We start from the raw sequence: 13,725 nt of genomic DNA, 5'->3' as shown, positions 1-13,725 counted from the left end.
TCACAGCTCATGGTAATTGAAACCTTACAGTTGTTTTCCATGTCTAATAATCTCTTGCCAAATATCTCATGAGTTTGATTATGTCTAAGCTTATGATATTGAATAAGAGCTTATGCATATTAATTTCCTATATCATTATGACCTTTTTCAGCTGCTCTCAAATCATGAATGTAAGATGTGCTATTGTATTTCATTGGGAGAATAAAGTGTTCAGAAAATATGTCGACCCAAACATGTATGGGTACTTGGACATGGTTTTTGACATCTACAATTCAGTCATTAACCATGTACCTGTAGGCCATAATGTAACCTTCAAAGTCAGATGTGAAATGCTTGATGGAGTGATCAAAGTGATGACAGATGACTGTGCTATGTATGAGTTGTTTGAGTTGACTGGGAGGGATGGTATCAATTTGTATGTATATGATCTTGAAACTAGCCCTGGTCAAATGAACAAGTATACAGTCAACAATTTCCCTAATGCGATTGTTTATAGAGAAAATTTAGCTGAAGACACGGCTGTATTTGATTCCACAATTGATAGTACACAGCTTGAGAGGAGTCAGACTAGAGCTGTACCAAGAAAGCCAAAGCAGAGTGCTAGAAGGGGTGGTGTTGTTTGTCGGGTATCCACTAGTGCTAATAGCAGTGGTAGTTGATCTACTGGAAGTGCTAATGCTAATGCTACTGCATCTAGTAGAGGTAAAGCTAGTGCTAATGCTAATGCTGTAGTCTTCAGTGGAAGAGCTACAAGTACAGGTTTAGCCACCACTAGGGCTTGAAGAAGATTTTTGATGTGCAACGGGCAAGTAGTAGTAGATTGAGATTAAACCCTAATGATTTGAGAGCAGTTCGCCACAGTGTTGCACAATCAGAGGAACCTGTGCATAGTTCAGGTCCATCCTCAGGTCCATCCAATAGTGATGAAGATTGGAGAAACCAAAGTGGTGATGATGATAAACCAAGTGATGATGAAACTGAAATGGATAACAGTGAAGGTGATGCAGTTGATTTTGAAAACAAAAGTGATAGAAATAGTGAGAAGAATTTTGATGATATATTTTCTAGTGAATTTGAAGATGCTGTTTCTAATGACTCTAGGAGAGTAACTTTGAAAAAAGGAAAATTTTTAAAGATGTGTATCACTTCAGGTCTGTCCTACAGGACTTTGTGATTCAAGAGGGATTTGAGAGGTTGTTTGTCCAAAATGAAAGCTACAAAGTCAGTGATGTATGTAAAGCAATTGGATGTACTTGGAGAGTGTATGTTTCCCGTGTTTCAATGACCAACACTGCTGACAAGAGTTTTATGATAAAGTCTTATATTCCAACACATACATGCATCAGGAGAACAGAACACAAGAGTGTTACATCAAAATGGATAGCAGAAAAATTTACAAATCAGCTTAAGACTGATCCAAACATAACTGTGAAGACAATGAAGGTAGTTTTGGGTTCAACAGGAATTCAAGTCTCTTATATGAAGATGTACAGGGCACGCAACATTGCTGTAGAAATTAATCAAGGTAGCTTTGCGCAGTCATATGCACTGTTACCTGAGTATGTTGATTTGGTCTTGAAGAACATGCTTGGTAGTATAGTCAGACTACGTTATAATGATAGGCAAAACATGTCACAACCTCCAGTGTTTAAAAGGTTGTTTGTATCATTTCATGCATGCACTGAAGGTTTCAAGAAGAGATGCAGACCATTCATTGGTATTGATGGATGCCATCTCAAGGGAAAGTATGGTGGTGTTCTACTGTCAGCCATATCTGTTGATGGGAATAGTATCTTGTTCCCCATTACATTTGAAATAGTACAAGTAGAATGCAAAGACAGTTGGCTCTTTTTTCTTGAATGTCTAAATGAGGGACTTGGAGATGCCAGTCATGATCAATCTCTGACTTTCATGTCAGATAAACAAAAGGTACTCTATTATTTGCATATGTTGTTTATTTGTCAACAAGCATTTATATTTTGGTAATACTGACAATTTGATTATGTTGTGTAGGGACTATCTGATGCAATTGGTATGATCTTCTCATATGCTCAACAGAGATGTTGCAGCAGACATCTATACAAAATTTCAGAAAACTTTTTCCTAGTCCAGTTTTGAAGCAGTATTTTTGGTCAGCATCAAGAGCCTATACTACCATCCAGTTTGAGAGAGAGATGAATTTTATTAGAGAGCTTAACAATGAAGTCTATCAGTGGTTGATTAAGAATCCCTTAAGCATGTGGGCAAGGCATGCATTTGATGATAGAGCAAAGAGTGACCATGTTATTAATAACTTGTTTGAATCTTTCAATCAATGGATAGCAGACTTAAGACACATGCCTATTCTTACCTTAGTTGACCAACTAAGAGTGAAGATGATGAAGAGATTGTATAGAATGTATGAGAAAGGCTGTGGTTATAACATTCATGGTATAGTCACAACAAATGTGAAGAGAAAGTTGGACATGGTGCAACAAAAGACAAGGGAATGCATTGTTCATCCATCTAGTCCACATACCTTTGAGGTGCAAGATATGTTTCAAGGTCAGTTCGTGGTTAATTTGGTAGCTCACACTTTTACCTGTAGAATATGAAATTCTACTGGGCTGCCATGTAAACATGCAGCAGCAGCTATCACTTTCTTGAATGGAAAAATAGAACAATATTGTGATGCATTCTACAGTGTGAAGACATATATGGATGTATATAGTGGGATGATCCAACTCCTGGTCTATCTAAATTGAAACCAACTGATCCTACCAAGCTAGTACAACCTCCAATTCTTAAAAGGAGACCAGGAAGACCTCATACAAGTAGGAAGAATGATGGTGATGAGGTGAACAATCTGAGATCAAAGCCTATGATATGTAGCAACTATAAGCAATCAGGTCACAACAAGAGGAAATGCTAGTTAGCTCAGTCAAGGGCACTGGAACTTCTACCAGTCAGGGAGGTGGTACGAAAGTATATAACCTATATGCCTAATTCAGTAATTTCTTGAATGTTTCATGGAAATGCATTACTAACTCTCTCTTTCTTATGTTGTATGTCTTGCATATGTAGAGAAAGAAGGTGAATGAAAGCCAAGATGGTACCTACAATTCTCAAAGAATTGCCAGATCATAGGCATCTAAAGCTATGTCACAAGAGAGTATACAGGAAAGGACTGTAGCCAAATTGACCAAGAAGCATGCACGCAGGAATGAACAAAGGTCAGCAGCTGAGGAGATGGGTGCAGAGATGTAGCTAGTTAGGAATTCAGAGGGTATTGAGATGGTGTTTAGGACTTGAAACAGTGAATGTATTTGATGGGTTTGAATTATGACAAGTAATATTTGTGTGGATGTTTATGGCATGATAGGTTTGAATTATGACAAGTAATATTTGTGTGGATGTTGACGGCATGATGGGTTTGAATTTGAACAAGTAATTTATATTGTGTTGATGGTAATTACTGTGGTTGATGATGGTAGTATAATACAGGTCTATAATATTGTCTCATACATGAGTAAATGTTGTCCATTTGAACACTTAGTTAGAATATTCATGTGAAATTAGGTACTCCATACAGGTTTGTACTATAGTCATATATATGCCAAAATGCTGTCCGTTTGAAAATAAATGTTTATACGCAATCTAAAAGAATTAAAACCATTTCAGTAGTACAACATTTTGGTCACAATCAAATTAAAAGTACAAACCTTACAACTTAATTTTGTCAGTTTAAACAATCAACAACGGTACAAAGACACAACAAACTTGCTTTCATAACTCTATTTGTTAACAAATAGCACAAAGACCAACACAACCAAAGCTGTTACAACAAGCTTCAGTATTCCAACAGAGTTCTCCAATTTCTTCAATCTTTCCTTCACACCACGCATCTCTTCCCCACTTTGTCTATCTTCTAGACTTCTTTCACCTACAACCTCATGTGGATGGTCTTCAGGTGTGACCAATACTGGTGGTGGTGGTGGTGGTGGTCCATTTATTGGGTCACACCATTTGAAGAATCCACATCCATTAGGTGCATCTTTGCAGCAGTAGTACAATTTGTTCTTGTTTTGTGCAGACTCTGATATCCTCACTAATGCCCTTCATTAACATCTACATTGTATGTTCAAATACAATGTTGAACCTTGGTTGCTCTCATTCACACTCGATGTTGACATCATTTTTATCTGCAAGAATAAACATGTTTGATCAGAAAAACTAGCAAGTGACTGCTTCTGGATAACTCAGTTTGATCAGCCAGACTACTCTTTGAAACCATGTTCAGAAAGTTCTACTTAGCATGAATACATGCTCTGCTCCCACATTAGTTCTGTTTTCAATAAGCTAGTTTTCAAAAAGCTCATATGAAAAATTGACATAAAGTCCATTCGAACATGGCCATTTGGGATTTGGGAAAACACAGCATAATGTATCTAATGCATTTGGGCATGGCCGATTGGGATTAGGAAAAACACAGCAGTATGATTAATTCATCTAATGCATTTGAACATGGTCGATTGGGATTATGGAAAACATAGCAGTATGTTTATTGCATCTAATGCATTTGGGCATGGCCGATTGGGATGCTTAGAAGTAATAAGAAGAGAGAGAGAGAGAGAGAGGATTTGGGTAAGTTCACCTGAACTTACCTTCGCCGGAGGGTGCTAGGGCCAGAGAAACTCCACCGTGCTTGGGTTGTCCTCTTCAAATCGCCGGACCTACAACTAGTAACAAAACCCTAACTCTTTTTTGGGGGTTTTGAGGAGAAGAAGTAAAATAAGGGTAAAATGGGGGTTTAAAATACTCACTTAACTAAAAGGGTACAACAGTCTTTTTACTTATAAAATTAACAATTTACTAACACCGTGAATCATTAGGGTGTTTTTGAAATAGTGAAACTAAGGGGGGTGGTTTGATATTGTAACAAATATCTGGGGGGGTGCATGTAATTTCCTCTTCTTCTTTTTTTTTTTGAAACCTTTTTTCGTGTTTTTTTTTAATAATATAACACTGAAATTAACGTAACATGCGCATTTAATACGCATAATATACGCTGATAAGACGGTATCCTCTAAAATATGCGTTTTTAATCATAGTGATCCATATATATATGGATAAATACGATTATTTCAGTAAAACGTTCAGATATGCATATTATATACGTATTTACTTTACTAACTAAGTTTGGTACTTGTGTATTTTAAATGGATCAAAACATGAAAGGACAAAAAAAAAATACGATTAAACTTTTCGATAACCACAAAAAACAAAACCAAAATGGACTATATGAGTTTTAATCGGTTAAATTTAAATAATTTAGGATAAAAAAAAATATATATATATATATATATATATATATATATAAATTGGAAAATAATTTCCTAAATGTCTGCAACCACATTTTAAAGCAACTATAATAGCCAAAATAAATGCAAATAGTATCCATGTTCGATTCCAAATTTGGATTCAACTCCTCTTCAATGAAGAGATCGCCCAACGGGTAGGGGAGAAGAACCCAGATTTCTCACTTCTAAAACCCACTTCCCACTTTACCCGATCGATTTACCCAAACCCGATTTATCCACTTTCAATTTCCCTCCTACATTCCTTCATCTTCCTCAATGGAGTCAATTATGCATCTATTAAATTATTATTCACTACAAATGAGAGTTGGGGTCTCATAACGAGTGACAACCTCTTCACCAAACTCAAAAGCTCTCTTCTTCTCTGCAACATTAGGAGATTTGGTCTTTTTACACTTCGCATATTTATTCTCGCATTTATGCTTAGCATGAACAGCAGACATCCTCTCTTTATTCTTTATCAATGATGGGAGTGTAAAGGAGAAGGACCCTTAGGGAATTCATTTTGTTACAAGTCCCTATTATATACTGTACACGTGTATATTCCTCTCCTCAGTTATGATCCATGTATATATATATGTAGCTCCTGATTAAACTAATACAAGAAACCCAGTTTATCTCAATATTGTAATTAGAGCATGTGCGCTCCCACGAACTTTTCATTTTCTTTTCTCTCAGCTCTCTTGCTGAGCTGGACCTGCTTTTCTTGATTCTTGGGAAACACTTCTTGCTTTTTCTTTTCATTTTCTTCTTTGGAAGCTCTGTTTTGGAGCTCTGCAACTCTTCTACTACGATGTCGCAGCTTGTTTCGCTCAATGTCTCGCCTTCGTTGCCGCTGAAGCTCTCTGCAACTAATTACATGCTCTGGAGAGCACAACTCTTACCTTTGCTTCGCGGTCATAACCTTCTAGGTTATGTGGATGGATCATTCCCTCGACCGTCGTGTTCGTCGGATTCCTCCTCGGTGAGCTCTGCAATCTCCGATCCTGCTGTGGATCTTTGGGATAGGCAAGATCAGTTGATCCTTTCTTGGATCATTTCTTCTCTCTCTGAGGAGACTCTTCCACGCATTGTTAGTGCATCAACCTCATTTGAAGCGTGGCAGTCATTAGCATGGGTTTATGCGTCTTCTTCAAGATCCATAATAATGGATCTGAAGGATCATGTTCTTCGTCTTCATAGAGGCACTTCCACTATCTCTGCATATCTTCTTGAAGCCCGATCTCTCGCTGATGTTCTTGCGGCCACTGATAATCCCATCTCTGATGAGGAATTGGTTCTAGCAGTTCTACGAGGTGTTGGTGATGAATACAGGGATTTCGCCACTTCTGTTCGTCTGCGCGCTGATCCAGTATCATTCATGGATCTTTCTGGTTTACTTTTGAGCCAAGAATCATACCTAGCCTCTATTGCTGCCACTGCAACTACGTCAATCGTAACAGCGAACGCTGCATCTCGAAATCCTGCAACGGATGGTCGCTCTTTTAGACCTGACAACTGATCGCGTTCCCGTTACTATCGTGGTGCTCGAAGGCAACAGTTCAACTCACCACAGGCTCACCGACAGTCCTATGACAATCGTTCTGGTTCTGAAAATTGTTCTAGTTCTGGTTCGTATAACAATGGTTATGAGAAAGCACTGCGATACTCTGGTTCTAGCTCACAACAACGCTATTATGGTTCTCAGCCATCTGACTCTCTACCATTTCCGAGTACTGCTGATTCTTCTCCTTCGTTCATGAACACTGGTCGATCTTCTTGCCAAATTTGCAGAATGGAAGGGCATCTTGCTTCCCAATGCCCACAGAGGTTCAACCACGCTTATCTGGGTAAAGTTTCTGCTTATACCTTCATTAATCTTGGTTCTTCAAATTCTGGTTCACTATGGTTACTTGATAGCGGATCTAATAATCATCTAACTGCAGACATGTCCAATTTAGCAATCTGTGACTCTTATAATGGATCTGATTATGTGGTTATTGGTAATGGTCAAGGTCTGGTGATCTCACACTCTGGTTCTTCCACTCTGTCTTGCAATAATTCTTCATTTTATTTGTCTGATATCTTGTGTGTCCCAAATATTCATTGCAATATATTGTCCATTTCTAGGTTTTGTTCTGATAATCCTATATATTTCACCTTTACTAACTCAGACTTTGCCATTAAGGATCGCCAGACACACATGACCCTTTGCCAAGGCCTGAGTGATAATGGCCTTTACTGGTTGCATCTCTCTCGGACTCCTGCTGCTGATAGTTCACTTTGCAACTTTGTTGCTGTTTCTCCTCTTTCTTTCTCGGCATCATCTACTGTTTCTATTGACACTTGGCACCAGCGCCTGGGCCATGCCTCGGAGCGGCGTGTGCGTAGCATACTCCATTCGTTTATGCCTTTTACTGGTTTTGTATCACCATGTAATGCCTATAGTTGTTCTAAATCTTACAAGTTACCTTTTGTAATCTCTAGTTCTATGAGTGCTGGCCCCCTTGATCTCACATTGGTTCTAGCCCCCAGGTTTTAACCAAAGCGGGTCGGGTAAAAAAACCTCTACTTGAAAGTTTCCTCCTCTCTAGCCTCATGGAGTCACCAGGTGAGGTGGCCAGGTTAACTTCCTTCTAGGGCTGTAAACGGATCGGATTTGACTCAGATAGTGCTATGTCTGCATTCGCATTCGATTAGCTATCGGATGGATTCAGATAGTGCTAAATGGATACGGACACGGATACAGATCAGATATTTTATCCGTTTACATGTAAATATAGCTTTTCGGATAGCCATAGCCTATCCGTATCCACATTTGTTTAGCTTTTAGATAGATTCGGATAGTGTTAAATGGATACGGACACAAATACAAAAATGAATTTCGGCTATTCATTTACACCCCTGCTTCCTTCGCGTCCCTTTAACCCTCGACCCGCCCCATTACTTTTTCTTTTTTGGGGGCCGGGGCTCATATCATTCACGCGTAAACTGCCTTTTGAAATTCAACCCAAACAAAAAATAAAAAAAAACTGCCTTTTGAAATAAGCAAAACTATTAACAGAAAATCAACTGTACCGTAAGCCCACCGCCGACGCTATTTTACGTGCCAAATCTCATCATCTCAGCAACATAAGACTTTCAGCACCCTTGAACCTATCCAACTATCCTAATACCTGATTCCCCATTTAATTCTGTACCCCCCGATATACTATATCAGATTAACCCCAGCTATATATACGGCCCAACTGATGAAATATCCCATTATACCCCGAGAACCTCTGTCGCTCGGCTCTTTCTCCGAATTGTCCTCCTGATCGTCTGCTAAGTTGAGCAAAAATCAATCTGAGGTGAAATCTTATAGAAATTCCCACTTAGATTTCTCACCAAACACACTACCTTCACCCGCCGAATTTCTATCTCCGATCCGATCTGATCAGTCCAACAATGGCGTCTCCTCCAACTCTCCCAATCTCAAGCCCACAAGCAAACACCATCTCCTCAGGTGGTGCACAATCTCAGCCTCCAATCGCAACTCCAGCCTTCCGTGCTTTCATCAACCGCCTCTCTGAAACAGTTCGTCAAGGAATATCGCAACGCCGCCCATGGTCGGAGCTCCTAGATCGCTCCTCTCTCTCACGTCCTGACTCTCTTACCGAGGCCGCATCCCGCGTTCGCAAGAATTTCTCCTACTTTAAGGTTAACTATTTGACCCTCTTGGCCGCGGTTCTCGCTCTCTCTTTGCTCTCTAATCCCGTGTCTCTTATTGTCCTCCTTTGCCTTCTCGCTTCCTGGGTATTCCTCTACCTCTTCCGTCCCGCTGATTCTCCTCTCGTCATTTTGGGCCGTACCTTTACCGATAGGGAGACCCTTGGCTTGCTTGTTGTGCTTACGGTCGTTGTCGTCTTCCTCACAAGTGTTGGATCGGTTCTTATCTCTGCTCTCATGGTTGGATTCGCGATTGTTTGTGCTCACGGTGCATTTAGGGTTCCGGATGATCTCTTTCTCGATGAGCAAGAACCCGCCAATGTCGGATTACTCTCGTTCCTTGGTGGCGCCGCTTCTTCAGCCGCACCTGTTGTCGCCGCACGTGTCTAAGGATCTGATTTGATGACGATGAGGTTGGTCTAGCCGGCCTCCCTGATTGTTCTTTATCATATTTTTTTCTTTCAAATCTCTTTCTTTTATGGAAAATTTGTCCCGGATTTTTATGTTAGGATTTTTTGTAATAATCTCCGTATTCCCTCTATTGTAGATTGGATCTGGAACCAACAATTGTAGATCTGTTCTCATTTCTTTTGTTTCTGATAGAAATTCATGTAATTCCTGATGTTGGATCTTAAACCTTAGCTTCTTGTGTTTTTTTTTTTTTTTTTTTTACTTTACTACGGATAGTTCACGTTTTATACAAATTATATAATTTTTTGGATTCTTCTTTTGCAACCTAATCTTTCGAGATCTTGCCATAATTGAATCTAAATTTTGGTGGTTTGGCTGGCGGACGCTGGGTGGTTTCAAGATTCGCTACCTGTGAAACCATGTTGATTTTAGATCTCCGTTTGTCTGGCAAGGAATATCAGTATCTTTCTTTACCTTTAATTTATGTTTGAGGAGTTTTTCATCCATACCCGAGTGTGAAGATCAATTAAGTTTGTGGTTTTACTCTTTTCTCCTCTTTTTTTTTTTTTTTTTTTTTTTCTGATTATCATTGCTCGCTTTGGGCTTGTGACTGGTGATGTTAAAACAACATTTTAAAATGTGGTTTTTGATGAAAATGATGTTCGTGGAAGGTCATATTAGATTTTGGATTTGCATGGTTGAATCAGGATCCATAGGTTTTGGCCGTGACCCAACAGTTTGTACCTAGGTCTAATATTCTGGGCTTTTGAATGTCGCCTGAATTGCAGCAAGCTGCTTATGTGTATATCTTAGTATAGTCAAGATGTTTGTATGGATAGAAAGTTGTATCACTGGGGAGATTTGGCTACGAATTTAATTAGGACAATTTTTCTCTCGGATGATATGTTGAGGTAGCTATTCTATTTGGGCCTGGTCTTTATGTTGTTCAGGAGTGTATAATATATAAAGTTCCCAGAGACCATATTGTGCATTAAAGATTGCAGTTGTTGCAAAAGGAACTGACTTCTGTTAAGGTTATTGAAGTTTAATTGACTCTGATTATTCGAAGGTTCTGGGGCTCAAAGAGGTGATAGTTGCTCATGGTTAGGTGAATTGGTTAAAGACAAATTAAAAACCTTTAGCTGGGTTTTCTTCTGAGTGTGGAGAGTGAGGAATGTTTTGGAGTTATGGAGTTATAGTCTCACATCGGTTTGTTGGTGCGTTCATATGTTTGAGGAGCTCTCTTCACGACTCCACCTAATGCCTTGAGGTTTTGGGTTGGATTCTCCAATAGTTGGCTGCGTCATAGAACTGTTAGATGCCCATGAAGTATCTTAGTAGATCCTCTTTTTTTTGTTCGGTTTATATGGCAGTGTTGGCCATAAGGAACAACCAAGCTGAAATGGGGATGTAGAAAGGATTAGGATGCAGAGCAGAATCCGAAATAAACCCTGATGGGTGAAAGGTTGACCTTGATGATATCAAGGGAAGGGGGGGGGAGTAGAGAGGTTATCCCTAATGGTATGTATGTTCATGTCCAGTGTAGGGCAGTCACTGCACCAGTGAGTGATACTTGTGGAGATGGACAGGGTATGGCTTCATTGAGTTAAATTGAGATTTGCTGCCAGGAATACAGTGAAGAATTTTGCTCCACCAAGCCAAGGATGGTACCTCAGGTTGATTATTGTGTTTCTATGATCAAAAGTGTGTTTCAAGTGAACTATCTCAATTCCATTGCAAATCACTTGTACGACTCTTTTTCTTGTTGAGTTTTTTATTTTAAAATTAATAAAGGAAAACTTTATTAAAAGTTAAAAAACAAGAGCAAGGATGTCCCAGTGGGTTAGTGTTTTCTTGCACGTATTACATTAGCATAGATAGGAGTAGGTTGGAGTTTTCTTAGACCTGTTACATTTAGGTTATTAACAGTCTAGGTTTTTTAATTATACAAACATCCTGAAATTGTGTTATGGATAACTTAATATCTCATAGAAAGGCAAATAAGTTCCCCGTACGGTTGCCGCATAAATCCTTTGGCTGTTGGATTCCTTAGAGCATTCCCCTCTCCTCTGATTCCTGTGAGGTCCTTGCAAAACCAAATTTCTAATGAGCCTTTATCAGATAATCTTCTTTAAAAACAACCGAAAGCCCATCCTGCTTCCTCTGTAGTAGTGTTAAAACTCCCATCACAGATTATTATATTGTTGTAGAAACTACTATGCTTTGATCACTAGGTTCAAGAGAGTTAAAAAGATTCAGCTCTCTGATCCATTTGTCATTCTCAAAACGTGAGCTGGATCAAGGAGTTTATTAGCATGTACAGAACACAGCAGTTCCTGAAATGCCAAACGTAGTAGTAGTATATAAAAATGCAAGATACCATGAAAGATTTCTCCTGTTTGGATATATTCTCATCAGAGAACAAGTTTTTAGTTAAGTCGAAGAGGGTGGGTCCTTGGAGAAATTCCAAATTCTTTTGGTAAATCTAGCAAGACAAGAACAGCTGTCAATCTGTTTCTTTCTCTCGTCTGCATAAGGGACAAGAGTCCTCAATTCTTAGAAATCTGGGAAGTTTATCATTTGTAGATATGCCATTATTTAACAGCTTCCACATGAAAGTCTTGAATTTGAGATGAGTTTTAATTCTGTGAAGTCCATAAGGAGGTTTCAGTGGTACCTGTAGAGCTGTTATTGTTGCACCTAGATGACAAAAACATTACCACTATTTTTGTGGTGACATGGACACTACCAATTTTGGAATAATGACAAAACTGAAAATTTTCTTGGCTGGACTCTGGGAAAACATGGAGGTTAGCAGAGGCACATTCCAAGCTCTGTCTATCATTAAATCTGAAACTTTCTCAAAACCAGAGAATCGGTTAGGATCAATACAATTTAGAAATATATCTTCATGGCTAATAAGCCATGGAATCACCTAAAGCAACTGCAGTATTCATCTTTTGAAGAGAAGGAATAAGTTGTAAAATGCTATTCCAAATTTCAAATCCTTTTTTTACCTTGTAAAATTCCTGGATAGCACATCATGTCTGGGAAAGTATTTTGCTTTGAGAACCCTGCACTACAATTATAACAGCTCAGAGATTAAATGCCATCCCAACTTAATCAAGAGGGCCTCATTATGGATGTGGCTTAATCTGAACCCAAGACCTCCTTTATTCTTTGGTTTACAGCCACGCACACAAGTGATGAGGGGGAGTTTCCTTTTGATTTTTTGCTTCTCCTCACCAAAATTAAGCATTAATGCTGTCAAGTTTGTTTGCAAATGGTTTTTGGGAAGAGAAAGCACGACAGGACATGAGATAGGTAATGAATTAATGAGAGATTTGATTGAAATGGATTTCCCTGCTTGTGAGAGGAGGTGGGCTTTCCAAGAGTGAGTCTTTGTTAAGCTCTTTCAACAATCTTCCAAAGGGTTTTGGATTTTGGATTTTGAATTTTGAAGATCCTAAGCCTCAAGGAGCACCCAGATAAATGGAGTTCAGAGTTCATTTCTTCATATGGGAGCAAATAGAATTCCTAAGCGATTGGGAGTAGTTTTGCTAAAAAAGATTTCACTTTTGTCCGACCAAATGTTAGAATAATTGAAGCACTGCTTGGATGACCAAGATAGCAGTAAGGTGCGGTCTTCTTGGCCTGTGTAAGTACACAAATTTTCTTCTGTAAATGCATAAGAAGATGGTTGGAGCTCTTTCTTCATTTCTGTTCACATACATCACACACCTTACATGGGGTGTTTTTTTGGCACAATGTGCAATCCAAGAGAGTCGATCCCTTCACCTCCTGGGGGCATGCACTCAACTGACTAACCACCAACCAATCGAGCTAGCAGTTGTTTGCAAGAGAGATAAGGGTGTGGTTAATGGCTGAGGGAAGGTAGAGAGAAGTTTTGGACAAGGAGAAACTATATCCTGAGATTAAAAAAAATCCCAACTCTTTTGGTAAAAGATTGTAGGAAGGCCATCATGTTCGGGGCTTTCAAGGGTCCAATACTAAAGACAGCCTTATGAATTTCATCCAACGAAGGGGTTCCGGATAACATTTGGTTTTCAAAGGGAAAAATGCAATGGTTAAACAGGCTCTCCAAAATGTGTGGATCACCCGGGTTGGATGTGGTAAAAATAGATGATAAATTAGATGCAAAGATTCTGGCGTATCCAATGGGTTAGAAACCAGATTCTCATCATCATCTTTATACAATCCGGGATGTATAAGTTGCCTAGATTTTTGAATAAGAGAGGTTTCTTCAGCC

At 39.1% G+C, this 13,725-nt stretch overlaps 1 protein-coding gene and 1 long non-coding RNA gene across 2 annotated transcripts; both read left to right on the top strand.

The window, feature by feature from the left end:
• The first annotated feature begins 1,774 nt into the window (after positions 1-1,774).
• On the top strand, positions 1,775-13,202 carry LOC122653080. Its single transcript, XR_006331703.1, has 3 exons — positions 1,775-1,789; positions 12,667-12,671; positions 13,087-13,202. It is a non-coding gene; the product is annotated as an uncharacterized LOC122653080 (long non-coding RNA).
• LOC122653079 (PRA1 family protein B3-like) lies at positions 8,717-9,703 on the top strand. Its single transcript, XM_043847010.1, has one exon. The coding sequence runs from the start codon at positions 8,784-8,786 to the stop codon at positions 9,432-9,434; it is 651 nt and encodes a 216-aa protein (XP_043702945.1). The 5' UTR covers positions 8,717-8,783; the 3' UTR covers positions 9,435-9,703.
• Positions 13,203-13,725: the final 523 nt, after the last annotated feature.

Source organism: Telopea speciosissima, chromosome 2, assembly GCF_018873765.1.
Source record: "Telopea speciosissima isolate NSW1024214 ecotype Mountain lineage chromosome 2, Tspe_v1, whole genome shotgun sequence".
NCBI lineage: Eukaryota > Viridiplantae > Streptophyta > Magnoliopsida > Proteales > Proteaceae > Telopea > Telopea speciosissima.
Note: the sequence above shows the minus strand (reverse complement) of the source record. Positions and strands in the feature narration are given on the sequence as shown.

Bases quoted from the DNA above. Each gene is read 5' to 3' on its own strand.
- LOC122653079 (XM_043847010.1), top strand. From the start codon at position 8,784: ATGGCGTCTCCTCCAACTCTCCCAATCTCAAGCCCACAAGCAAACACC.